General features: G+C 42.5%; 1 protein-coding gene across 6 annotated transcripts in view; it reads left to right on the top strand.

Annotated features, from left to right (window-relative positions):
• Positions 1-26,375, top strand: part of TP53INP1 (tumor protein p53 inducible nuclear protein 1) — a 56,515-nt gene extending 30,140 nt beyond the window's left edge. Inside the window, exons 1-5 of one of the 6 annotated variants that reach the window (XM_034763319.1) lie at positions 9,401-9,600; positions 16,327-16,613; positions 17,129-17,477; positions 19,928-19,961; positions 22,673-22,833. In XM_034763319.1, coding sequence (XP_034619210.1) covers positions 16,502-16,613; positions 17,129-17,477; positions 19,928-19,961; positions 22,673-22,690 — 513 coding nt within the window. In that variant the 5' untranslated portion in view covers positions 9,401-9,600; positions 16,327-16,501 and the 3' untranslated portion in view covers positions 22,691-22,833. Of the gene's footprint in view, positions 1-9,400; positions 9,601-16,326; positions 16,614-17,128; positions 17,478-19,927; positions 19,962-22,672 lie in introns of those variants that run through there. The other 5 variants (XM_034763315.1, XM_034763318.1, XM_034763317.1 and 2 more) reach the window with 5 other exon arrangements.
• Positions 26,376-27,979: the final 1,604 nt, after the last annotated feature.

The raw sequence follows: 27,979 nt of genomic DNA, 5'->3' as shown, positions 1-27,979 counted from the left end.
CTCCGGAAAACTACAATATATATTTTTCTAGGAATAAGCACTCCTCATCCCAACTGCTAACTAGTCATCTTTATCATCTTCTACCTCTGATCATTGAGTCACAGAAGACTTTGTTTCCCTTTCCTCAGAGTCAAGAGGATTCTATCTCGTTCCTCACAGATGGTCTTGCTCTTGAAGAAGGCAAAGAAATATATGCTCCCAAGTTTGCAAAAGGGCTGGGGTTAGTGTTTTCTCTCCCAGAACAAAGTGCAATTAATCATTGAAAGGACAGGTCTCTTCTGCCGCACCATGATAATTATTCCCAAGCTCTACTGTAGCAGACTAAGTGACTTGATCCTCTCCCAGCAATGTTTGGCACTCTTCATATACGGGGGCTGTTCTAACTTTCACTAAAACCTTGATACAGAATTCATGAGAGACATAAATAGCTTAAAGGGGTGCAGCTCAGAATTGGGGCACATGACTTTGCAACCCAGGAAACTTGAAACCTTGGAAAGATTGAGGTGACTTGATACTGGATAGAGTCCTACATTTGAAATCCAAGCACATTTAAAAAAAAATCTAATGCCCTTTAGCTTGGTTTGGAGCCAGTTATGCTACTTTCTTAAAGTTCAATATTCTATTAATGAGACAAATTAGAGCTTGTTAATTATTAGTATTTTAGGAAGAATGTCACTCAGGGTGAGCTAACAGGAAACAACTGGTGAATAGGTAAGATTTAAAATGCCACAAAGATGTAGTTTTGTGTGTTTGTAGAATCAGCAGCTGTGCAATGAAGAGTGCTACTGGCTTTGGTCTTACTTAGACTGATGTTTATCACAATACCATTCAAAAGGGCTTTTTAAAAAAAAAAAATATATATATATATATATATAACCATGGCTAACCACACTGCAAAGGTTTGTTTCAATTTGACATTTTAAAAAGAGGCTTTGCTGCAACTCATCACTGCCTCATCAGCATCTCTCAGTTACAGATTATTAAAAACACAGTTAACTATGCTTGCTCTCTCAGGCATAGGGACCCTCCTCATCCTCTCAAAGAAGTGTAAACAAATAGACAATGATTAAAACATTAATTATATGAAAACAAAGGATGGAATCAGGAGGTTGCATCCTTAAAGGTTACCTGCAAAGGGAGGAAAAGAGGTCCTTTTACTGGGGCTGAGCCTGGAGTGCCTTTCCACCATTGTGTATGTAGTACATCTGCGCTCACACCTACTCTGGGATGCCCATAGGCCTAGAATAGACACTGAAATTAGAAACAAGAAATGCTATAGTTATTAACGCATCCATCCCTTGAAATACTTAGGAACATAATAAAAGTAACACTTGTTCAGTTTCAAATTCCAGTGGTTTCAGGCTTCTTTCCACCTTGGATGATAAGGACATGTTACTAGAATTAGGCAGACTAGAGTCACAATAATAGAAAGGCTCTCAAACTTCAGCTTCAGAAAGAAGATTAGCAAGAAAGAGCTATTTCCTGGTCATACATGGAGTTATGAATATGAACGCTGGCCACATGGAGAGAAGATGGAATGCTGAGACATAAGACAGGTTGAGGCAGGAGGACAGGGAAATTGTACTGGAAAAAAATCCAGCATAAGAAACAAATGTGAAAGGAAGACAAACAATTTCGATGGAGAATGTTTTAATGAATACCTGAGGGTGGGGGGGAATTACTGCCATGTTGACACACAATCAGGCCCCTGCACCTCTGCCTAACCCTCCTGCCTGAAATTACATTTTAAAACCTAGACAGTACTACCTATCAGACTTATTATGACAATTAAAATGTCATCAATCAAAGCACTCAAGAAAAATGAGAGTTGTGCATATTTTTATAATGTGAACAATCTGCAATGAAGGACTTCTTTTTCTGACATCATAGAAAAGGGGACAGAATTTCGGTTGTGCGTGAAGCATGGATGAATACTACTATTCATTTTTTCCAAGTCTGACCATGGATGATGATAAGTTTCCTACAAAAGTTAAAAATATTGTGCCCATTTTTGCTCCCTTATGATGTGTAAAGAAGGCTTGAAAGTTTTGTGGGGTTTTTTTAGTTTTGAAATACACTTCTGTGCAGTGAGGGAGAACAAAAGACTGATTTCTGAAATGGATGAAACCGAAAATACATCTTGGTTCAGACACTTTAACAGTGCAGGTGTTCCAGAGGCAACTGAATCCTCTATTTTGTTTGTTTTTTGTTTTGTTTAAATGGTTGAGTGAATTGTATCAGCTGACTGGTTTGGAGAACTCTAATCCAATGATTTCTGCTAGTAGAATTGCAAGACTCAGCTCTTTTCTGTGGTATGTACTGTTTTGATTATATGTGGTTCACTGTCATTTCATAATTTGGTTCCAGAAACTGCCAGAATATCTGGTGAATTAATGTTCCAGAACTCTAAAATATATCTCCTGACTTTAACATCTGTTTTACTAAAAAGATAGAAAGGCATTGCCTCAGCCCAAAAACTTATTTGAAAAACTTGGACATAAGCTATTGCCTTATACCTAGGAAAGGGGTGGCCAGTTTTAGATTTTTGAAATCAAAGTTGCAGAGACTTTTGCTCTTGCCGAAGTCCAAAAACGGTGAGCAGAAATGGAATGGACAATATTTGTTGAGTTTGATGCTTGAATCTAAGATGAACAATATTCCATTTGCAAAAGAAGTACCTGAACTATGCAACTATAGTCATTTCTTAGGCTTTGCACTTTGCAGGCTCTTAGTATTCTGAATATACAGAGGGTTTTTTCTAAATAGTAATAGAGATTTGAAATCATTTGAATAGCTGTTACTTTTTTATTTTTAAAAACTATTTAAGTGCAACAGGATTATAAACTTAAACCTCCACCTATATGTGTACTTTGGGCCCGATCCAAGTCCCATTGAAATCAATGGGAGTCTTTCAATTTATTTCTGGGGGCTTTGAATCAGGACTTACAACATTAAGGCCTGATCCTGCAAACACATACTATCCAGCAAAGTACTTCCTACCATAAATAATCCTGGTACTGAGTGAAGCACTGGATATTAAGGATTTGTAGGTTCAGGACACTAGTCTTTAGTCTTTAATGGAATCTTTTATTGAACCATTTACTGGCTTTGGCAGCTGTATTCCACTGAGCTTAAACCACTGGCTGACCCATGGGAGAAGATGCATTGAATGGAGGACCTAGGAGTACTTCCCAGGACATTACCATGTAGCTATGCCAGTTTCTCTCTGCTGATGAATCATTGTTTTGTTTTATAAACTTGGTTGGCTAACTACTTAAAGTAATCTTATACATATTTGTCCATAACATTTGATTTTGTTTTGATTTGGTTTTTTGTATGGAGGAACATTCTATTTTCCAAAAGTTAGGTGGAACTGCTTCACATTTTGTATCTGCATACATTCTATTTAGAACTATTCTTTCCACTATTACTCAGTATTTCTAATATGTAGATATATCTGTGTTCTCACCTACCATTTAAGAAGAATGTCTGAGTAGTGGGGCCTCTCCAAAAGACCCTACATATGGGCGCTCTTTATTAGAAACTCAATGCATTCATAGTAATTTGCAGATCTGGTTGTAGAAAGGTCACTGTTTCTGTGCACCATGGCTAGTCATATATTCTTCATAGTAAGTGCTGGTGTAACATGTACAGTATGTCATGCCTGGCATTAATGTTTCAGTTCTTGAAAATCAATAAATATAAAGTTTTGAAAATATGGGATGTCAGAGCCCCAGACTATTATTATTTTTAATACATCTATATAGCACCCTAGATGTGCACATCGTGTTTTATAGCCATGGCCATACCATTAATCTGTCTCTAGGTACACAGGAAGTTCTAGTGGATGGTCTGCTTATTTCCACCACTAACCCTAATTCATAATCACACAACTATACACAATTTGGGGAGATACGCCTGGTTTTTTGCTTCAGTGATTTCTTCTGAGTCTTTTTTCCTCCTTAATAACATGAGAAGAAATTCTCCAACAGTATTTGGTCCTGCCATGCGGGCAGGGGACTGGACTCGATGACCTCTCGAGGTCCCTTCCAGTCCTATAATCTATGAATCTATGAATCTATGAAAACTTATTGCAGGATTGGAGCCTAACACAGACTATTAATGTTGTAATATGTTAATTAGTGTTTATTAAATATAAACCATATGTGCAGTGTGGCTGTGCCAACTTTCCTGGAACTTAGGCCTGGTCCACACCTAAAACTTAGGTCAACCTAGAGACGTTGCTCACGGCTGTGAAAACTTTCATGCCCTGTGCGTTATATTTAGGGTGACTTCGGCCCCTTTGTCCCCATGGACATAGTAGCTAGGTTGATGGAGAATTCTTCTGTTCACCTAGCTACCACCTCTTGAGCAGGTGGATTTACTACAGCGATGGAAAAACCACTTCTGTCACTGTAGTAGATGTCTGCTACAGTGGTGTAGCTGCGACTGTGCCACTCTAACCCTTGTAGCATAAGTTTAACTTTTAGATTTTCCTTTTTGTTTAATTATTTATCTCACAATGCAACATTGCATAAATGCGTTTTGGTTCTTTGGAGTTTTTTGCTTTTAATTTATTTGTTTTTAAAGTAAAAAATAAGAAAAAAGTCTGGGGGTTGTTGACTCGCCCAGTTTACAGATCTTCTGGGATTCCAGGGCTTGAAGTTCTTTGGTCCTCAACTGTTCTTGGCTTGTGCATCTTACAAGTCAGCTGACCTTGGAGGTTCTTTGAAGTAACAAGTGCATATTTAATTAACTACACTCAATTATTTGTGCGTGCCTTGAAAATGCCACCATTATTACGTGAGTAGCTAACACCTTAATGCAGTGGTTCTCAACCTTTCCAGACTACTGTACCCTTTTCAGGAGTCTGATTTGTCTTGCCTACCCCAAGTTTCACCTCTCTTAAAAAGTCAGGCTCAGGCTTCAGCTTTCTGCTCTGGGCCCCAGCAAGTCTAACACTGGCCCTGGCAACCCTATTAAAATGAACTTGCCCACAGTTTGAGAACTGCTGATATAGTATATAGAATAGTATAAATTCATTGTTTGTATGAAATGTTAGTTTCTACTGACTTTGCTAGTGCTTTTTATGTAACCTGTTGTAAGACTAGGCAAATATCTAAATGAGTTGATGTACTTTCTGGAAGACCTTTGCATAACCCCATGGGTATACATACCCCTGGTTGAGAACCTGAATGGAACTGTAACAAGGGGTCTGGGGCCAGCCAGCCAGCCCTGTTTGGTTATCAGACCCACCTAAGAAGGGGTCAGAGCCTGTAAAGGGTTGAGAGGAGCTGCAGAAAGAACATGGCTTCTGCAGCAGGCACTGAAGGGAATAGTGCATTCTCCTTTCAGAACTGAGAGAGGCAAGGGGTGGGGAAAAGACAGAATGAGTAGAGGAACTTTTGTTTGGTTTGGGATATTTTGCCTAAATTTTATGTTTGGAGGAATAAAACTGGCCAGAGAGAGACTTCGGAGAGCCAGTGAGTCCTTCCTGGGAAGATGAGGAGATTCAGCGTGAGTGAGAGGAAACTGAGGTAGCAGCTAGACAGAAGCCAGACTAAGGTAGATGGTGCTGTGACAGGAATGTCTCTGTCCGGGTGTGCTCAGTTCTGCTTTTTCAAAAGTTGACAAAGATGGCCTGGATTGTTCACCATTGCCTCCTTCCATTTAGCCCCTGCCCCCCAAATTAAGAACATCTCTTAGTTGAATTCCTTATTGTTGAAATGCTTTTAGGCCCTGATTCTACAATGAGCTCTCGGCAGAAGTGAGGCCATTGTGGTTACACACTACAGTGTAACGTAAACCAAACTGCACCTTTTTATTTACATCACTAACTGCCAGTATGCCTGCATTCTTCAAAGCACTGCACAGTCCACAGAAAGAACACTTTACCACTTCCTGACTCAAAAGCAATACACCAAGGGACAGCATTTCCCACTTTTCTCAAACTTCTTGTCACCAATTGTAAAAATGACAACAGAAACAGAGGTTCTGATTCCCCTTTAATTTAAACTGGGTTTACACAGTTGTAACTCCATTAACATCTATGGAATTACTTTCAGTTTACACTAGTGTAAATGAGAGGAAAATCAGGTTCAGAGTTAGTAACTACAGTGACAAATATCTTTGACCCAGATCCTTATACTGTAAGATCTACATGGAAAGAGCAGATTAGTCAACTGACAAAGAATTATATTGAGTATTGGTAATACACGATGTACACATTTACTATAGTCCATGCACAAACTGTATAAGTATAATGGCTTTTTCCAAGCATGAGATGTCTGTAGCTGTAGGTTGTAGACTTCTTAAAGCCCTTATGAAAATGAAGACAAAAAACTTCATGAAAAGTCTTTGCTAAATATACACTATGACTTACAAAATAGATAAGAAGAGAAGGATGACTTAGGAAGGAAGGATGGAATATGAGAGTGAGGCATTGGTGTGGGGTAGAGTTAAGATTATATGCATAATCTTAACTGTGTATTTCCATACTTCATAATGAGTAGGTGTTTGGGGTTTTTTAGCTGAACCTTAATTTTGGGTGACCAGGTTTTCCGCAGTGTAGGTTTGTATTTTTTACAGTAACATTACTTTAGGGTATTTTCAAAAAATAGTTCCTCCGCTCAATTTTAACTACCCTTATTGTTTTTTTCCTGAGAATTTCCTTAGGTTTTATAGAACGTCTTAAAATTGGTTAATGAGGAGTCCCTGCAAGCTGCCACAGATGGACTCTGCTTCTTTCTAGAAAATTTCCTACACATGTGGCTTCCTCTCTCCTGCTCCTCAGAATAAAGGCCTGATTGTCCTATCATTTACACCCATATAGCTCAGGTGACTTGATTGCATAGATTCACATATTGTAAACCAGAAGGGACTATTGTGATTATCTAGTCCAGGGGCTCTCAAACTGTGGTATGTGAGCTGCTTGGTGGAAGTGGTGCTCTGTAACAGTGGTCTGTCTCCTTTAAAGGGTAGTGGTCAGGAGTGGATTTACCATGAAACAAACCGTGCGGTGGCATGGGCCCCCCAACATACCTGGATGTATGACTTTACATTTGGATATATTAAAATACACATTGTTTGGTAAGCTGGGTGCAAGCAATCTAGATTTTTCTGTACCTCTCTCTCCTCTTCATTATTTTCCAATCCCCCAGTCTTTGTGTCATCTGCATCTGAGCTACCTATAACCAGACTCTGGATTCCCCTGTTCTTATGTGGCTTCCTCTCATATTCCTTTCAGACTGGGCCCATCTATTCCTCTCTTCCCCACTGTTGTTTCTTACAACAATCAGTTATGATTGTATAGCTACAAATATGCAGTGACAGGTACCCAGAAGTCACCTACTACAGGACAGGCCCAACCAGGAAAATAACAGAACTCCACTGGCCATCACGTACAGCCCCCAGCGCATCATCAACGATCTACAACCTATCCTAGAGAATGATCCACACTCTCACAAGCCTTGGTGGGGCCATCGCTTACAGATGGCCCCACCACCCTGAAGCAAATACTCACCAGGAACTACCCACCACACCACAGAAACACTAACTCAGGAACCAATCCCTATAACAAACCCTGTTGCCTTCTCTGTCCCCATATCTACCCTAGCGACACCATCATAGGACCCAACCACACCAGCCACACCATCAAAGACTCATTCACCTGCACATCCACTAATGTGATATATGCCATCATGTGCCAGCAATGCCCCTCTGCTATGTACATTGGCCAAACCGGATAGTCTCTATGTAAAAGAATACATGGACACAAATCAGACATCTGGAATGGTAACATACAAAAGCCAGTAGGAGAACAATTCAATCTTCCTGGACAGTCAATAACAGATTTAAAAGTAGCCATTCTTCAGCAAAAAAACTTCAAAAACAGACTTCAAAGAGAAACTGCTGAGCTACAATTCATTCGCAAAGTTAACACCATCAGTTTGGGCTTGAATAGGGACTGGAAGTGGCTGGCTCACTACAAAAGCAATTTTTCCTCTGTCGGTATTCCCTCCTCATCAGTTATTGGGAGTGGACCACATCCACCCTGACTGAATTGGCCTTGTTAACACTGGTTCTCCACTTGTAAGGTAACTCCCTTCTCTTCATATGTGAGTATATTTATGCCTGCACCTGTAATTTTCACTCCATGCATGTGAAGAAGTGGGTTTTTTACCCAAGAAAGATATGCCCAAATAAATCTGTTAGTCTTAAAATGCCACCAGATTCCTCATTGTTTTTGTGGATACAGACTAACACGGCTACCCCGCTGATGCTTAATTCTGCAGTGGTCCAAGCAGACTTTTTAAAGTATATGGAAACCATTGTTAATAAGTAAGCAATTCCACCACTCCCAAAACTTGTCAAAAGCATCACATCTCCCGCCAAAACAATGTAGCACTTTCTAGGCCAAGTCATTTTGGAAATAGGACAAGCCAAAAAAAAATTTTAAAAAACCCCCAACAAATAAAAAATCAGAACCCACAACTCAGGAAACTATCTCACACCTGAAATGCACATAAACTCCTGTCCAATTATATCTCCTATATGCCTTGTCCAATTTGTCCCAAATTCTAGAAATGCTCCATTCTAAGCAAAGAGCTTGCAAATGAAAGTTCAGGCAGATCAGTTTGATTGTGGTGAAGTTAGAGTTGATGTGTCTATGCATGAAGCAAACTCTAGGGAGTTAGGTTCAGCCTAAATAATGTATCTATGCATACAGTAGTGTCTGTACATATATACCAACTTGCAACTTGATGCTGTGTCCCCTTATCTGTCTGGTTTCAGAGTAGCAGCCGTGTTAGTCTGTATCCGCAAAAAGAAGAACAGGATTACTTGTGGCACCTTAGAGACTAACAAATGTATTAGAGCATTAGAGCCCTTCATAGTGGGCTGTAGTCCACGAAAGCTTATGCTCTAATACATTTGTTAGTCTCTAAGGTGCCACAAGTAATCCTGTTCTTCTTATCTGTCTGACTCTTTATTAGCTCCATTTTATTCCCCTTCCCTCGCTCTCTTTTTAGGCTCTTACTCTGGGTCCATCACCATGGAATCTGAGTGCTTCCTCACTTCTTTCAAATCTTTTCTCTCCCCTTTTTCCCCTCTTCTTATCCCTGCATCTGTTCGCTCAATCTCTCTTTCTCTCGTCCCCCCTTCTTCCCTTATCTCTTCTTTTTGCAGTCTCTCTCTCCCTCCCTTCCGCTCCCCCCTTCTCTCTTTCTCTCCCTCTCCTTTTGTTGCCTGGGCTTGTTCCTAGCTGCAGACTTTCTCTGTGGCTCTGGGCCGGATCACGTGCGTTAGTGACAGCCTGTCCCGGCGCGGCCCCGAGCCCCGCTCTGCTCACATTGGTGGGGTCTGAACCCTAGCCCGGCCCCGGGGAGCCGGGGCGGGGCCTGGGGCGGCCGGGGCCGATCAGCTGTTCGCTGGATTCTATAACAACAAAAGGTTCGCAAGGAACCGAGTCGGACGCAGGCGGCTGCGGAAACAAGACCCGGGACCCCAGGAACGGTTCTGCAGAGCTCGGGGTCCATCGCTGCCCCCCCTCATCTACCTCACTAGTCATTGCTGCCGTCCGCCTCCTCCTGTCTCTGGAAGGTGAGTAGTGGAGATTTGTATCCAGTCTGGAAGTGGCCCTGGCAGCTTGATAGTGCGAGTCGGACCCCGCCGGACACAGCAGCCACCTCAGGTTCCCTATGCCCAGACTGCGTCCTCTACAGGGTAGGCTGGCGGCGGGGGTGTTACGGTTTTGTTACTGGGCGTGGGGAAGACGCTCCAGTCCCGTACCCCTGGTTCTGCCTATGTCCGGGAGGGAGCAGAGCGATCTGTGTCGCCGTTATGTGTGGGGCTGGTCTGTATTTCTCCCCCTCCCCCCACGAGACTCCTAAAGTAGCCCTAGGTCCTAGACAGGAGACTAGCTCGATAGAAACTTTATGAAACAGAAGAGATCTCTTTCTCCGTGGTTACAGGCGATCGGGACAGTGGCCTGACTGCTCAAGGCGCTGAGCACCCGCAAACTCCCTTGAAGCCTAGGGGAACTCGCAGGTGCTCGGCACCTTTGAAAATAGAGGCTAATGTCGTTTTTATGGGAGGGTCTTTCCCTATGGAGTGACTGTGAGCACACGCTGCCCCTAAGCAGCGTAACAGTGGGGGTCCTTTTGCCTCTGGGGGGTGAGGGGATGCGCACTGCCCCTGTACTTTGCCACTCGTCGTCGGGAGCAGTGGGTGTCCCTAAATGTCTCGGACAGCGAGCTGCGTTGTGGACTCCCCAGCCCGAGTGCGGAGGAGCGCCCGCCTCCGCCCAGCTCCTGGTACGCGCTACCCCGCTCTCTGCGCGGATTGCCCGCGCGCCTCCGCTCCCTCGCGGGGAGATTCCGCGTACGGTGGAGTTGGGGCTCAGGTGGAACCGCGTAGCGGGGCTGAGTTCTGCCCAGAAGAGGTGGGAGCCCCAGACTTGCTGGGGGCAGGCACCGATCCGCTTGTTTGTTTGTTCCCTGAACTTCCTCTTCGCAGACGCCGAAGTAGTTGCGTTGCTAGTTTGACCCTTTTGTCTCTTTTCTCCCCCCCTCACTCGCCGGGAGGAGGAGTTCGGGGCGGCCGGTCCGCCCAGGGGCTGGAGGGGTGTCGGGTTGCCGCCTCCTACCAGTGCGAAGCCTATTTGCTTGGTTGCGGAGGGACCTTCCCCCCGCCCCTGCTTTCAAGGCAGTGTTTGCTTGCGCGCTAGTCAGGTGTGACAAACCCAGCCATCCTGCAGGCACCGCCCTAGAAGAGGGGGGCTCCGAGCGATCAAAACAAACCAGAGGATGTGACTCAGCCACAGGCGAGAGGGCAACGGATTGCCAGGTCAGGTCATCTAAACCCAGGGCTGAGTCCTTAGGGAAAGTGCCTGACCCCGCTGGCCGGAGACCTGGACAAAAACGCCCCTCAGAAGCAGCCCGGTCCCACCTTCCTCTTTGTTGTTGTTTGCCCCAAAGCAAGCTCTTTGTCTGGAGAATTAATCTGCACCTGCTGGGGACTTTCCACCTGAAATCACAATCCTCTGTCAGGCATAACAGCTGGCACCCCTCCATTATGATGTTTGAGTGAGGTAGAGGTTGTGGAAGCCAATTAACCATTAAAGCATAATGCTTACTTGTGCAAATGTACCTGGAAACGTTCATCTCACTTAGGGGTGGACTGTTAGCCTCAGCCTAGAGGAACAGGCTTCATGTGAGCTTCCCCCTCTAAGGCAGCACTCTTCTCTGGGCTCCCCTCTTGCTTGGAAGGTGAAGTGTAGTAAGTTTGTTCCCTTTTTGTGGTACAGACTGCAGCCTGTCAGCTCTGCTGGCCAGTGCATATTGGGCAGAGCCATTGCTTTGTCTCCCCCTTTACTACCCAGTTGTTCACAGGTGACGTATGCATGTAAGTGTCAGGTGTGCAGTGCCTGCTCCCCACACAGCTACCTTTGAAGATCCGATCTGGGCATGGCTAACACAGCCATGCAAGTGAGTAAGGGGTAGTAGGCCTTACTCCTCTGTGGCCACATAGTCAGAGCTACAATCCAGTACTTGATATTTTGTCTACTTCCTCTCGTTTTTATTAAATCCTCGTATGAGGGATGAGGTGTCTTTTTTGAGAACCTACATATTTTCAGCAAAAAGCAGTTCTGTGGTTTCTTAGACACTTCCTGTAAGTCTATTCACTGTCCTTGATCTTGTAAGGAACAGCAATGACTCCAACTGGACCTTTCTAATAACAGTATTGGCACTGAATGGGTAAGTTCTCTTGATTTCTTTGAGAGAACCTGGAGACTTCCAGAAACCACACTTGCAATAGCTTCTCAAAAAGCTAGGTGTCTTATAAACTGCAAATATTTTGAAGTAGAGTGATCAGTTGATCATTTTACATATATACCTTTGTATCATCTACCTCTGAAAGCAGTTCAGCGGAACTTCCTTTTTAATATTCCCCCAATATTCAGAATGCCAAACACATCTTGGAAACTGGATAACTGTTTCAGAGAGGCTATTATGCCACCTACAGTAAGTTTGAGTTATTCAGAATCACACTTGTTGCCTTATGCATCAAAGAACACTATAAAGTCTGCTAGGCCTAATCGTTGACCTGCCATGAAAATGGTGTTTTATTTTAAGCTTTCCTTTAAGAATCCATTTTATTTCTCTCCTGTTCTTCCCCTCTCAAAATAACAATAATTTTTATAAACTTCCTCACACCTAGTATTTCCTTGGCTGAAAGTTTAAAAAGTAAAATTTGACCGAACAAACTGAAAACAGTACATAAATTAAGGTGGAGCTAGAAAACATGCATCACTTTTACTGACTCCTGGTGAAGTTTCAGTTTTTTCATTTGTAATATTTTCAGCCCAATACATGTTAAGTTATTGCATTCTCTAGAACTACAATGGATTTAATAGGAATTTTACAGTGGGACCAGTGTTGTGGTCAGTAAATATTTGGGCTGAGAACCTTACCTTGTAGACATTCTTCTGTGTAGATATCTCTACTTGTAAGAAGCACAATACAGTGAACCTGACTGCAGATAAAATACCTAAGCAGTAACTATACTGTATGGTAGAAAATTAAGTTTACAAAATGGTGGTCACTTTGTTCAAGTCAATGCACTGAAAGCTGTTATGGTGGATGGAGAAACACTTTGCCATAGTAAGAACATAAGAAAGGTCTGACCTAGTATGGTTCATCTAGCCCAGTTGCCTCTCTTCTGACAGTGGCCAGTGCCAGATGCTTCAGAAGGAATGAACAGAACAGGGCAATTATCAAGAGATCCATCCCTTGTCATCCAGTCCTTGCTTCTGGAAATTAGAGTCTTAGGGACAGAGCATAGGGTTGCATCCCTGGCCATCCTGGCCCATTGATGAACCTATCCTCTGTGAACTTACCTAATTCTTTTTTGAACCAAGTTATACTTTTGGCCTTCACAACATCCTCTGGCAACAGGTTCTACAGCTTGACTGTGCGTTGTGTGAAGAAGTCCTTCCTTTTGTTTGGTTTTTAAATCTGCTTCCTATTAATTTCCTTGGGTGACCTCTGGTTCTTATGTTATGTGACCAGATAAATACTTACTTTCTTCACGCCGTTCATGATTTTGTAGACCTCTGTCATATCCCCCCTTAGTCCTCTCTTTTTCCAAGATGAACAGTCCCAGTCTTTAATCCCTCCTTGTATGGAAACTGTTCTATACCCTAGTCATTTTTGTTGCTCTTCTCTGTACCTTTTCCAATTCTAATATGTCTTTTTTGAGATGGGGTGACCAGAATTCAAGGTGTGGGAGTACCATTTGTTTAGTGGTATGGTGTGTGTGTGTATATATATATCTATCTATCCCTTTCCTAATGGTTCCTAACATTCTGTTAGGTTTTTTTGACTGCTACTGCACATGAAGTAGATGTTTCCAGAGAACTAGCCACTATGATTCCAAGATCTTTCTTGAGCAGTAACAGCTAATGTTACCTGTACCTCTTTCAGTTTTGATTAAAACTTGCTTTTTTGGAGCCTCCTGGTGGTTGCCAAGAGACCGCTGAGCAAGACACTGTTAGTGGTTTTAGCATGGGGATAAAAGTTTAGGAACCATGTTCTTGCATACAAGAATTGGCTAGACCTTATTTTGCTGTCCTTTCACACACAACTCTCAGTCAACTATAATCACTATTATACTGCTTAGCCTACCCAGTAAACACACTTAGAGCTGCATAGCAAACCAAATAGCACCAACCCCAGTTTATGCTGCCCCCAGCTATATTTATAGGAACCATTGACACTTTTTAATTATCTAGGGTTACAATGGTTCTTGATTAATACTCTTATTTTTCAGCCTCTGTCTGACATCCCATGTGCTGCAGAAGTACAACAAATTGAGAAGCACCAATAGTATTGGATCCCAATGTCAGAATGTAAACCAGTTCCTAGGTGGCTTAACAAACAGGAGAGACGCTCCAATGATAAACAGAAGTAACCAGCAAAAGTCTCTCTTTCTGGTATCCAATGCAAAGGCATCTTTGGTTCAAGAGTTACACTACATTGACACAGAAACTTGGAGTTCATGTTCTGTAAACATAATCTCCCTTAAATTAAATTTATATACTTTGTTTTGCTGTGCTTTGAAGAGTTATTTTGAATGTCTTCTCTAGTATAGCTTGTGAGAGTGCAAGATAAAATTATCTGAATATAGAAATTCATACCTTTTTATGTAAATGTCTCTAATTTACCTTGTCTGTCATAAACATAGGCTAGTTCCAGGAAGAGAGGAGAGATGTATAAGTGATACATTGTGTTTACACACACATTCTAATAATTAACTTAATAGGTGGAAATATAGCTAGAGATGCTTAAAATAAATGACTGTAGTTTAAATACCTGAATATTACTGTTAAAGAATAGCATTTTGACACCATCATTTGAACTCTGTTAATGGTTCAAATATAGCGACTACAACAGGTGATCTCATGTGCATTTGTGGTGATCCCAGGAACTTGGACTTTTTTTTTTTTTTATTATTATTATTGTTGTTAAATGTTTTTTTAGCTTCAACCACAAAATAAATAAATAAATAAATATGAGTCCAGGCTGAAACTGATAGTCTCTTAAATATACATTTAGGGAAGTGTCTTCTGTTGGGAAATTAATGTTGCTTATCATGAAATGTAAGGAAGCAACTTTATTCTCAAATTGTGGTGGTGCAGCCAGCATTTGCATTAATTAAGTAGAACCTCACAGAACACAGTAGTATTTAACTAATCACTACGAAAAGGATCCCATTTAATAACCATGCTAGTGCACCTGTGAACCTGATTATGTTTTCTTCTGTAATGTGTTTAATGTTCAAGCAGAACCCCTGAACTGCACAAGGATGGTGGTACTTTCTGTGTATGCCTTCTCCGCTCAATACAGAGAGGGTCAGCTACCTACATTCTACATCAATGGGACCTGCAGAGGGCTCCTTGCAGGACTGGGGCATGTGCATAGGGTTACAATCCTCCCCCCACCCCCACAACATGGACTACTTATGTAATACAGCTTCAGACTGTATCACTTCTTCTGTAGAGTCCCTCCCCCCCCCCCTTCCACTTACTTAGAAGGAGGAAAGGTTCCCGGGGGAGGTGGGGAGGTCATAAGTAATGTTGCCACTTTGGCCGGAAGCTCCCAGGATTTCTAGAGCACAGGGTCTCTGCATAGATGGTGCTTGCCTCTCTCCCATTCCTGCAGATCTGTGGGGATGGGGCCAGGAGCTATGCAGACCTTTGCATGTGGGGCAGAATTCAGGTGGAGGGCTTTAGGCACCCTGTGATGCGAGCCTTGCTGGGCCTTTCCTCCATCAGGCCTCTTCCTGTGGTTCAGCTTGTTGGCAGGGGATGCTATGGGCCAATGGAAGTGTAATATCACCTCATGACACATACTTTGAGTCATGTAGGCCAGTGTTTTTCAAAGTTCAGATCGCGACCCAGTACTGGCTCGCAGCATGTTAGGCACTGGGTCGCCTTGCTCAGCACCCAGGGACCCTAGCAGCTCTGGTCAGCACCAGAAGTCCCGTCGGTGGTGCTGCCCAGCTAAGACAGGCTAGTGCCTACCTGTTCCGACACCGCGCTGCAGGTCCGGCCTTTAGGCAGAGGGGCCAAATGGCTACATGTGGTGCCCCCACCCCGAGCACCAGCTCCGCACTCCCGTTGGCCGGTTCCCAGCCAGTGGGAGCTGGGAGGGGTGGTACTTGTGGGCAAGAGCCGCATGGAGCTGCTTGCGTGCCTCCGCCTAGGAGCTGGACCTGGTGCTGGCCGCTTCCATGGCGCAGCATGGTCTGCGGTGTCAGGACAGGTGGGAAGCCTCCCTCTGCACCCCGGCTGTACCGCTGACTGGGAGCTGCCTGAGGTAAGCCTGTGCCCCAATCCCCTGCCCCAGCCCTGAGTCCCCCCAAACCCAGAGCTACCTCCTGTACTGCAAACCCCTCATCCCCACCCCAGAGCCTGCACCCCCAGCTCAGAGTTCTGACCCCCCTCGCACCCCAGCCCAGAGCCCCCTCTCACACCCTGAACCCCTCATTCCCAGCCCCTCCCCCTGCAACCCTCACCCTCACACCCAAACCCTCTGCCCCAGCCCTGAGCCCCTCCCACATCCCAAAACCCTCATCTCCAGCTCTGTTGGGTCACGGGCATCAACAATTTTCTTCAACTGGGTCCCCAGGAAAAAGGTGAAAAACACACATGTAGGTCATTGCCCAAAACCTGCAGTCAAGAATTGGCCCTATCTGAGTTCTTATTTGTTATTTACAAATAGATTAATTGCTTTAGCATTAAGACCACTCTTTTCTTCTTTGCAGGTTTTGTATAAACTGTTTACAAACCATGACTCTCCATGTTCCATACGTAAGCTGATAAAGCATCTATGCACTTTATTCTCCTATCTCTGCCAGTTTGCTAGTATAAGTGTGAGCCCGTGTCTTGAATTTTTGGATACAAAGACTTACTAGCCAAAGTCTCATTCTTGCCTTAGTAATGTTCCAGAGGCTGAATAATATGTTTGTGGGAGAGATCAATAACTTGTCCAGCCAAGAGCCAGAGTTCAGTGAAAAAGAAGATGATGAATGGATTCTGGTTGACTTTATAGGTAAGATGTCTGTTAAATATAACCTCTACAGCAGGAAGCAGGCAGTTATTTATCACACTTCTGTATAAGGAAGCCAGTAGCTCCAAAGGAATTTTTAGCCTAAGCGTAAATAACCTGGATTTGTGTAAAACAATGAACCACAAAACATCTTGTGTAAGCTGACTAGGGAAACTGATGTCAGTTTCATAAGACCTACGGTCTGAACTTGTTATAGAACTACTTGTACAGATAATATTTATTTGACACTGAGCAATCTCTGTTACACAATTGTATCACTTTTCTGGCAATACTCCTGATTTTTTTTTTTATCTGACGTGGGAAAGAGTTTCCTGATCACCTCCCTTTTATTTGTTTGTGTGTAAAATGTTTGTGTACATGCTGATGATAGACCTTTTTGTTTGTTTTATCCCCTACTTGCTCCACATGAACTTGCTGATCTCCATCTCCTGCATTCATCTATCTGTGGTGACTTAATCTCAACTCTGGCAACTGGAACAATGGACAACCTCCACTAGACACTTGCACTAACTTTTCAACAGAAGAAGCAGACATCAGTGAAACATCAGCTGCTGACCACTCCCCAGTCTTTTCTTGTTTACCGACTTCCTTAGAGTGTTTGGCTGATGCCAGCGAGTCTTGCTTCATCCAGTTTGACTCATGTCCCATGGAGGAGAGCTGGTTTATTACCCCTCCCCCATGTTTTACTGCAGGTGGATTAACCACTATCAAGGTGGAAACCAGTCCTATGGAGAACCTTCTAATTGAACATCCCAGCATGTCTGTATATGCTGTCCATAATACCTGTCACAGTCTAAATGAGACTAGCTGTGGAGATGAGGCGTTTCATAATCCGAGTAGTCCAAGGTAAGGTTTTTTTTTTTTATTATTTTTCTATTGGCAATATGATGTAAATATATAGGCCATGAATTACTGCTGAGTGCAAAGGAGTACAGTAAAATACCTGGTTACAACTTGCTTAGCCCAAATGCCTGAAGAATTCATTAGAAGCTTCAGTTTTAAGTGAATGAACCAAGCACAAATTCTCCAACATTTTAAGATAAGCTGATCATAGCTTTATGCCTGATTTTAAAACTCGTGTACATGGTGGCTGAGCTGGGAGTGAATAATCAGCTGTCCGGTTTTGGCATTGTAATTAATACTTCTGGGGCCTAATTATCCCATTAGTTGTACACTCCATTCCTGTTGAAGTCAGATGAAGTTACTCGCACAACTGATACGATAGGATAGTCTATCTAGGTGCTTCCTAGAAATGTAGGTGTGCAAGGGACCTCCAGAAGTCATCCAGTCTAGCTCCCTGAGCTGAAGCAGGACCAAGAATACCTAGAACATCCCTGAAAGGAGTTTATCTAACATCTTCTTAAAAATCTCCAATGATGGGGATTTCACATCTCTCTTGGAAACTTAGTCCAGTGCTTAACTATCCTTATAGTTAGGAAAAATTTCTAATATTTAACCTAAATTTTCCTTGCTGCAGATTAAGCCCATTACTACTTGTCCTACCTTCAGCGGACATGGAGAACAACGTGTCCTCACCCTCCTTACCTCCTCATCACTTTCCTCTCCTCTTTATAACAGTGCTTAAGATATTTGAAGACTGTTATCAGGTCTCCCCTCAGTCATCTTTTCTCAAACCATGCCCAGTTTTTTAACTTTTCCTCATAGAGCAGGATTTCTAAACCAGAAGAGAGCAATAAAAATGATAAAAGGTATTTGTGCCCACCCCTGTAGTATCTAAAGTGCCTCACAAACATTGATGATGTCCTCACAACCACCCTTTGAGGTGGGAGAAGTACTATCTCAATTGCAGAGACTAGGAACCTGAGAGGGGAAACACGTGTGATTTATCCAAGGTCAGGTCGCATGAAGTCTAGGGATATGCCTACATCGCAGTTAAAAACCCGCGGCTGGCCTGTGCCAGTAGAATCAGGCTCATGGGGCTCAGGCTAAGGGGCTATTCAACTGCTGTGTAGACGTTTGGGCTCAGCCCAAGCTCTGGGACCCTGCGAATTGGGAAGGCCACCAATAAACAATTTATTTTCTCTTGTTAAAGTCAGAAATTTATTCTTCCACTAGGATCTGAATTCTAAGGAGGTAACCATGCAGAATGACCACAGACTCAAACCTATCATGCAATATTTGCCTGGTAGCAAAAGCTACTGTTGGGATAGCAAACATGTTTCCTTTATGACCCCACACGTTTTTCCCATATGGTCAAATTCCCAGAAATATTAACGTAATTTCTGGGGCCCTTGTTCAGAAGGGCTGGACAAATTTGGCCTGCTTCTAGTGTTCATCCTCTTTAATAAGAATGAACAAGGATCATCTTATAGTGAGTTTGGTTCTGTGTGTAGCAACGTGCAAGTAATTATCACTGACTTCAATGGCAGCCTAGCTCCCATACCTGTAGTTGGTTGGTTTGCAACACTTTAAAGAAAATGGGTGATTTTTGGTAAAGCGACCTAAGCCAGTGTCTAACAAGCATGGGGCTGACACTGAAACTCTGTGCTCTTGGTATCAGGGGCCTGTTTCTTTGGGAGATCCTGAGCACCATAGCTCTGGCTGAAGTCAGTGGGAGCCGTGGGTACCCAGCACCTCTGAAAATTGGGCTCTGAAGAAATCTGTCAACTGTAGAGTACCCTAATACCATGGGGATGGACATAATACAATGAAAACAGAATAGACTAGTTTGTAAGAACCTACAGTCAGTAGCAGCAATGTAACAGAAATGGTTGCAAAATGGAGATGGTGAAATTTGAGTTAGAATTGTGTCATTCAAGAGTAGATGGATCTGTCGCCTTCCCCTTTCCTCAAATTCAGATATTGAATTATTGTGGTGGCTTTGTATAACTTAGGGATGCTGGTATAAGCCATTCCAGAACTATATCTTGCATCTCTTTATAATGCAGCACTACGTAAATACAAAATTAAATTAAAAGGCCAGATACTCACTTGGTGTAAATCAGCATCATTCCTCTGAATTCAATGGAGCTGTGCATTCAACTGAGGCTGTGGCCCAAGTAGCGCTATTAAATACTAAGACTCAGTTAAATTAATGGGAATTAGATGCCTAAATGCCTTTTTGAGGATCTTGGCTAAATATTTTGTCCATAATTTCCTGTACAAGGTAATTATTTTGGAGAACAAAATTGTAACCGTTTCACTCTAAAACGTTAAAGTTGAGATGAAATACCGTAACTGAGAAGATGTAATAACTGTTCAACTAAGCTGACAATACAATAAAATGTTGTCTTGAAGTCTCTAGTTGTTTAATGGTTGGCCATTTAACATTGTAGGGCCAGGAAAAGCTGCTTAAGGCACACTGGCACAGTAAGTACTACTGCTTTGGGACAGTACTTTTTGTTTGATTGGTCTGCTTTGTAAATAGACTTGTCTATCAAAACTGTACCAGTTTTAAGACTAACCTCTGTGTCAACTTAAGTTATTTGGTCAATTCTAATTCTGCTATAACAAGCAAAATATACTGCTAAGTAGGGGGGAGGATAGCTCAGTGGTTTGAGTATTGGCCTGCTAAACCCAGGGTAGTGAGTTCAATCCTTGAGGGGGCCATCTAGGGATCTGGGGCAAAATCAGTACTTGGTCCTGCTAGTGAAGGCAGGGGACCGGACTCAATAACCTCTCAGGATCCCTTCCAGTTCTGAGATAGGTATATCTCGATATTATTATATTTTATATTCTATTATTATAATAGTGGCTTTTAAAAATGTTGATTATCAGTTAAGAATCTTTAGGGTTCCAATCTTGCTAGCTTTTATGTGCAAACAGTGAAGTCACTGAGGGTACATCTCCAGTGCAGAAACACCCACTTGAGTGTCAGAGCCCAGATCGCCTGACTTACATTCCCCTTCCATCAGAAGCCCAGGTGAGGAGGGTGGGTAGGTGGGTGGGTCTCAAAGTGCATCACTAGCTCACTAATACATACACTGTGGCTTATTGTCCAGAACAATATGAAATCCATGTATGTATTAGTGAGCTATTGATGCACTTCTGTGGCTGATGACACAATTAGTCTACTAATGCCTGATCTATTACGGTTTTATAGTTGTAATGCTTGTATTTGTGCTACCATAACTGTGCTTGTTCCAGAACTTCCCTTATTACTGTCTTCATTCAGAGTTTCAGCTCTGACATGTTGCTTCTAAAAACATGTTAATGCATCACGTGTAGCCAGTGGTAGTACCATAATTACAGGCGCCTATATGCAAGTTCAGTTGATCAGCATAAAAGGAAAGAATAAGAACAATTCCAGTGGGAAATGACTAGGGTGAGTGAAGGGCAGAATGTCAACTTGGACATTTATACTGATTGGCTCTTGTCTGTCAGCTTTAATAATTTGTAAAGGGAGGTAACTCTGGGATAGGCATTCAATGCATAATTCATCTTGGGGCCCATATCCTTCAGTCCATTCATTTTGTGCTGCTCTGCTGGCACAAAGTGAAAGTGTTTTGGCTTCAACTCTTTGCTGGGGGCATAGCAGTATGTTCTACTATACAGATTTTCCACAAGTGTAAGGTTCTTCCACTAGTGGAAACAGAGACTTGCTAGGGCTGAATTTGTTATAGCTGACTCCCTGAGGGCCCCATCCTCTGTGCCCTGAGCACAGGGAAGGCATGGGCTCCTAAACTTTGAGTCATCCAAAAAGGGTGGTGGTAAAGTTGCATACTACCACGTCGTGTCCCATAAAAGCGTCTGCTATACAGGTAATGTCACAACTATCATGCCACCTTGATGAAGAGGTTCATGGAAGTTGTTTTTAAAAACTTGCATGGGCTCTGGAAAGCTCTTATGTTACAAAACTTAACAACACCAACCCTTAAACACCGTATGTCAGGCTGTGGGGGTGGGAGGCAAGAGACATTTTACTGATGTATTCTCCCACCCTTGCATAGGTTGGTGATACCCCATACTGTGCGATGGGATGTCTCTACAGCAGTCTGACTTTGAGAGGCATTGAGGGAATCAAAAGGACAGGCTGAAGAAAGATCTTTAGTTACTCATGGCATTTCACACAGCTGGTCTAACTTCAGTGGCTTAAGTGGTCTAACTTTCCAGGTCTTATGCATGAACATCATGTTTTGGTTGTCAGCCATGTAAGAAAATCCAAACAATCTTTTATTTAGTGCCCTTTATTTTCACACAGCCTAAACTATCCTGTGCAAGATGACCTTTAACCATAAAATCTAGTAAATATTTACTAATTCGTCTGAGGATAGTGAAATACATGCTGCCTTCTGTATTTAATACATTATACAATCTTTTGGGCATTATACCATTAGTTCATGTATAATAGCAAGCTGGAAAGTGCATTATACACAAAAGATTAAATATAGCACAGTCCTTTACAGGGTAGAGGAAACAGACCTATTATCAACTCACTCCCTAAAACATGCTAAAGAACTACATCAGAAAACTTCATGCCTACTGTGATAGGATAGGGTCAACTACTGGAAGTGATTTGTGTAAACATCTATATTTAGGCTTGGCAGAATTTGATTATTTTTAAATAACTTTGATGGATTAGATCTGTGTTTTAAGCACTTTAAGCACTTTTTTTATCTTTATCTATTTAAATTCTCTCAGTTGCAGGAGATTATTAGGGGTGGAAGGACCAGGCAGTGGGGATGTCAGACAATAATTTAATGGCATTACACATTGAGATCCAAAAAGTCAAAGCATTATAACCATTAAAATACAAACTGTCAACATTACATTTCAAAGTATACCCAGTAAATATCCTGAAATCAAGCTCTTAAGTTCTCCAAGCAGCATTTTTCTTACTTTACCTATTTGTACATTTCTATTGATAGAAGTGTGTGTGTGTGTGTGTGTGTGTGTGTGTGTGTGTGTGTGTGTGTGTGTGTGGTGAAATTGATGTTTAGTGACATTTACTGATACAAAACTAATCCTTCCAAGCCTATCTATATTCATTCAGCTAGAAGACAATACATTCCCTTAATAAACTTACCTAGATCTCGGAGTGCTAGCTGAACTATAACTAACATTTGTATGTTAAATTTTAGAATGGAAGCACGAAATGAAATGGGGCAGCATATTCATTGCTACGTTGCCACTCTTGCTGCTCACTCAAGTTTTCTGGAACAAACCAAGAGTTTTCGTCCGACCCAGTGGGTAAAAGAACATAACGAAAGACACCATCTCAATAGAAACAGTCTCCGTCGCCAAAATCTTACCAGGGATTGCCACTCTCGGCAAATCAAGCACAATGGATTGTTTGTTCACCAGCCTTGCCAGCGTCAGTACAATTACTGAAGGCTTTTGAGGTTTTAATCCTATCGGTTAATTGTTCTTAGCTTGCTCTTGTTTTAATGTATAGATCATGAAGGTGTGATCAATCATTTGAATACAATCGTGACTAGTGTTAATTAGTTTGAAACCACATTTACATATAGTGTATCACAAAATGCCTTGCTATAGGTCCTAAATGGTTATCTTAAATATTTCAGTGTTTTGGAAATGTGTGTGAGTGTGGTTTTTAACTTTGCTACGACGTTTGGATGGGTTTTTAAAGAAAATTCTAACAAAGATGGAACATGCATTCTTCAGTCGTATGAAGTTACAAAATTATTGGGGTCAACCATACACTTTAATAACCAGTGCTTTTGACAGCTTTGTATGTCTGTATATACTGTGTACACAGTTATACTCTAACATAAGCATTAAAAGGCTATAGTTGCCAATGGATTTGAAGTAGATGTCACTAAACTCTTATTGAAAGAAGGATAACTCTAGATTTAATCTAAACTAGATATTATCTACTTTCATTAAACAGTTACTTCATATAAGCAGCAGAAGAGAGTAAAATGTCCACCTGATAATACTGAAATAAGAGGTGGCACGAATGTCCCAGGTATTGGAGAGGGACAAACTTTGTGCCTTTATATGGAGTGAAATGAAAAGTAGACCTATGGGTTATTAAATATAGACACTTAACCCAAAGATTCCATCAGTATTTTAGATCATGCTCTTTTTTTTTTCCTTTTTTCTTTTTTCCTGTCTCCGCTTTTCTTTGGGAGAGGATGCATCCATTACATACCTCCCAAAACTTGGTTTAGTTTATCTGTAGTCTGATCCAAGGAGAAAGGGCTAGACTGACTGCCTTCTGTAATAGGTCCATCCATAGCTGAAACACCTTCTACAGAACCTATTCTGGTGGATGGCAAGTACGGATGGGTTTCTGAGCTGCTGATTACTGCCTCGAATAAATCAATTCATTTCAAGTGATAGATTAGGAATGGCTCACAAACCACTGGATGGAAAACCTGTTTCCAGATGAGGTCTTGCACCCTTCCCAATTCTTTCCCAATGAGAGAATGACATTGAGGTGGCCATGCCTGGAAGTGATGAAAGGCATAACATTATAAAAACATTCTAACACTACTGGTCTTCCGGAATTAAGCAGTGCTAGGAGGGTATATAAAAGTGGAGATGTAGGAGCTATATTAACAGTGGATATTTCATTGCTCATGTGGCATAAAAGCAGAAAAATATCTAACTTGATGTCTATAAAATTAACTAGTGGGGGAGAGGGGAAAGTACAGAACATTAAACATTCTCTTAAAAAAGTTATTAAAATCTTGCATGATCTTCTGGAAGAAAGCATGCCTTGAAAGGCAAAGGTACCAAATTTGACAGTGCAGATACTTCCAGACAGCCACACTACAAAATCAACCGTGATAGATAATTGGAGTAAATCAAGGAACAGGGGAGAACAGTGAAGCTTTACTCTTCCTCTTTTGTTTCCAGTACTTCATCTGTGATCACTGCTTTTCCTGCATTTGCTGCTAAGGCATATCAATGTTAGTCACATTCAACAGTGTCTTCCAGCTGAAATCATGTGGAAAAGCCTCAACACTATAAAACATGTATATGGTTGGCTTTAATTTTTGTGATTAGATGAAACCAATAATGCTTAAGAATTATTTCAAACCTATGAAATGTTATTTGAAATATGGCCAAATGTTTCAATTTTGCTGATACAAAAACCTAATGCCTTGTAGTAATCTTGCAGTATGAGTAGCACTGCATATAATAGATGCAGCCTGAACTCTTGTGGAGAGTAATCTTCCTAATCCTGTAGCAAATAGCCTTCTGGTCCCCAATTCCCTTCAAATACTCCATTTTTTCCTGGTTTTAGTTAACAGTTAAACTGCCATGTGTATCTATAAATGTAGCACTATCTACGTTGCTTTTGTTTGTACTCCTGTCATCTTACTGGGGTATATTCCTAGAAATGCCGGGAAGTCATCTAGTCTAGCCCCCTGCACTTAGCCTGGATCACCGCTGAAAGGTGTTCAGTCTAACCTGTTCTTTACAATTTCCAGTGATATGGAACATAGGTTTTTCTTTGAGTGATTGTGTGAGTCTAAGTGCTTAATGCCAATTCAGAATGTAGATGATTTATGATCTTACCTCTTCTTTTTTTAGTCATGCATATCCATATATATATATATATATATATACAATGATATTTTCCTCTGGGCTAGAAACTCTCAATTATTTATCCAAGAATAATTTTGTAGCTTCACCAATCTCAATTCCTAGTGTATCTCTTTCATTTGCTCACTGAGATCTTAATGTTGCTTCTGGTATCATTCCTTTTCATTTCAACATTTCCTCTGTCCTTCTTTCATCTCTCCCCTTTCCCCCCCCCCCCCACTTACTTTCCAGCTCAGGAGACTCCTTGCTTTAATTTTTCTCTTCCTAAATAACTAATTTCCTTCAGCTTTAATTTTCCTAAAGTTTAAATGAAGGAAGATGGCATCTCCACCTCCTTTGAATTAAAAGGGTTTTGTAATTCTTTAACTTTTTAATGGGGGGGGGGGGAGTGCATGGCTCCCAAGCATTATAAGTGGAGCCGCCTTTTTTCAGTTGGCAAGTAAACGCAATGTTAGACTGCTCCTAAAAACTGGGAGATACTAATCTTTTTTTATACTATATTACTGGATAACTTTCTAGTGATGAAATCCTATATCTTTCAGGATATAAACTTTTTTGTTGCACAAAAGCTGTGCCTCTCAATTCTTAATATTGGAAACCATGCTATATTGTATGAGAGATAGATATCTCTATCTATCAATACTTTATCAGTGACTTTTTTTTGTTAATTTTGTCTTGCGTATTTATGTTACTAGTTCTATTTTGTGCCTGGAGTTCTTGGGCAGTTTTTTTGTTGTTGTTCTCTAGCAGTGTGTGAGTTGTGTGGCTTTTTATATGGTTTTTGAACAGTAGTAAAACATATTGTTTCTTGTAAAAGTGGAGGCCTTGCACTGCCTCAGATGCTGATTCATTAATTTTGTTGAAACTGTGTTTCCGTATGTATCGGTCAATAGACAGATGTGTTGTAAACAAACCTGTGCCTTCTAGGTTTAACTTGTACACAGCAAACTTGAAAATTCAAAAGGGACATTTCAGTTAAGATAAATACTGTACATCAGTCTATGCATATATGGCAGCTTCTTTCTGGAGCCACTTTCTCTACTTGTAGCAGTTCTTTTGATATCAAGATTGTCTGGCTCTTAGTTTGAATAGGCAGTTTGATACAAGCTGAACAACAACAAAATACAGCACTTTGCCAAAAAGTAGCATTGCTTAAACAATGTGTATTTAATAACACACCTTCCTTCTATTTTCATTTCATGGTGCATCTTGCACTTTATGAAGAAACATATGATCTTAACTATCAATAAAAATTGGCCTATTAAAGTGGCTTGTCTGAGTTTTTTTTCCATACTATAGTTAAATTCCAAATGTTTGAGCACTAATTTTGGACGCTGTCTATAAATACAATTATCACTACAACATGACCTTTTGTAGTTCAAAATTCTCTCTGTTCTGGGGGTATAATAGTAATGGACTACATTGCTCTTCCAGTCAGCTGTGAAACGAATTGTGCTCTTGGGGCCCATAAGTGGGAATGGCAAAGGGTAAACAAAGTTCCAACTCTAATAATTTCAGGCTCAACTTCCTTTTGTATATTTTAGTGGCTACACTATCTGCTCAAGCTGATGTCAAGTCAATACTAAAGATCTAAAAGATCTGTGAGGATTCTACCTTTCCAAGGAAGCCCAACCTTCCTTATAAGGGGTGTCTGCCTCCAACTGTTTGCCAAATTACCATACAAAAGCCACAGAATCTTAGGCTAGGTCTACACTAGCTGCCTGAATTGGCGGGTAAAATCGATCTCTCGGGGATCGAATTGTCTCGTCGGGACATGACAATCGCTCCCCGAATCGACGCTCTTACTCCACCTGCGGTGGTGGGTGTAAGCGCCGTCGACGGGGAGCCGGGGAGGTAGATTTTGCCGCCGTCCTCACCGCGGGGTAAGTCGGCTCCGATACGTCGAATTCAGCTATGCTATTCATGTCGCTGAATTTGCGTATCTTAAATCGACCCCCCCACACCTGTAGTGAAGACCTGCCCTTAGTCCAAGTGAGGATTCTGAGATACCGTTTAGGATACGGGAAGGTATGGCCTGTACTAGAAAAATGGCCCATTGCCAGGGCCGGCTCTGGCTTTTTTGCCGCCCCAGGCAAAAAAGCCTCCCGCCGCCCCCCACCCTCCCTCCAGCGCAGCAGGGGAGGGCACCAAGCGGCAGGGGAGGGCACCGAGTGGCCAGAGTGCTGGGGGGAGGGCGGGCCGCTCTCCGCTGCGGCTCCGCTGGCTCCGCTGGCGGCCGGAGCCCCGGGAGAAGGGCGGAGAGCCCGGCCGGGGCTCCGCTCTCCCCGACGGCCAGAGCGCCAGAGGGAGGGTGGAGAGTCCGCCGCGGCTCTGCTCTCCCCGGTGGCTAGAGCGCCGGGGGGAGGGCGGAGTGCAGCCAGAGCGCCGGAGGGAGGGCGGCGAGCCCGCCGCGGCTCCACTCTCCCCGGTGGCCAGAGCGCCGGGGGGAGGGTGGAGTGCCGGCCGGGGCTTCGCTCTCCCCGGTGGCCAGAGCCGGAGCACCGCGCCGCCCCCTTCCAGGTGCCGCCCCAAGCACAAGCTTGGTGGGCTGGTGCCTGGAGCCGGCCCTGCCCATTGCTGCTGGATACAGTGAGCAATGGCCTTGTCTCTGCTAGCAAAATGTTCAAAAACTTCCCACTGGTTTAACTTAACCTATCAGTTTTAGCTCTGGGAACTCTGGTCTAGACATCCCACTGGCTGCTGGCAGTTGCGAACACCATACTGATTAGACTTGCTCCATATAGGACTAGCTGATGCTGTTCTCTTAACATTTGCTGATGTTAACGTCCGTGGCATTGAATCCTAGTGGAGATGGGGCTGAGTGTCTCTTCTTTGCCCCCTCCCTTCACCTGGTATTGAAAATGATTTAA

The sequence above is a fragment of the Trachemys scripta genome, chromosome 2, assembly GCF_013100865.1.
Source record: "Trachemys scripta elegans isolate TJP31775 chromosome 2, CAS_Tse_1.0, whole genome shotgun sequence".
Classification (NCBI taxonomy): Eukaryota; Metazoa; Chordata; order Testudines; family Emydidae; genus Trachemys; species Trachemys scripta.
This window is presented reverse-complemented; position numbering and strand designations above follow the sequence as displayed.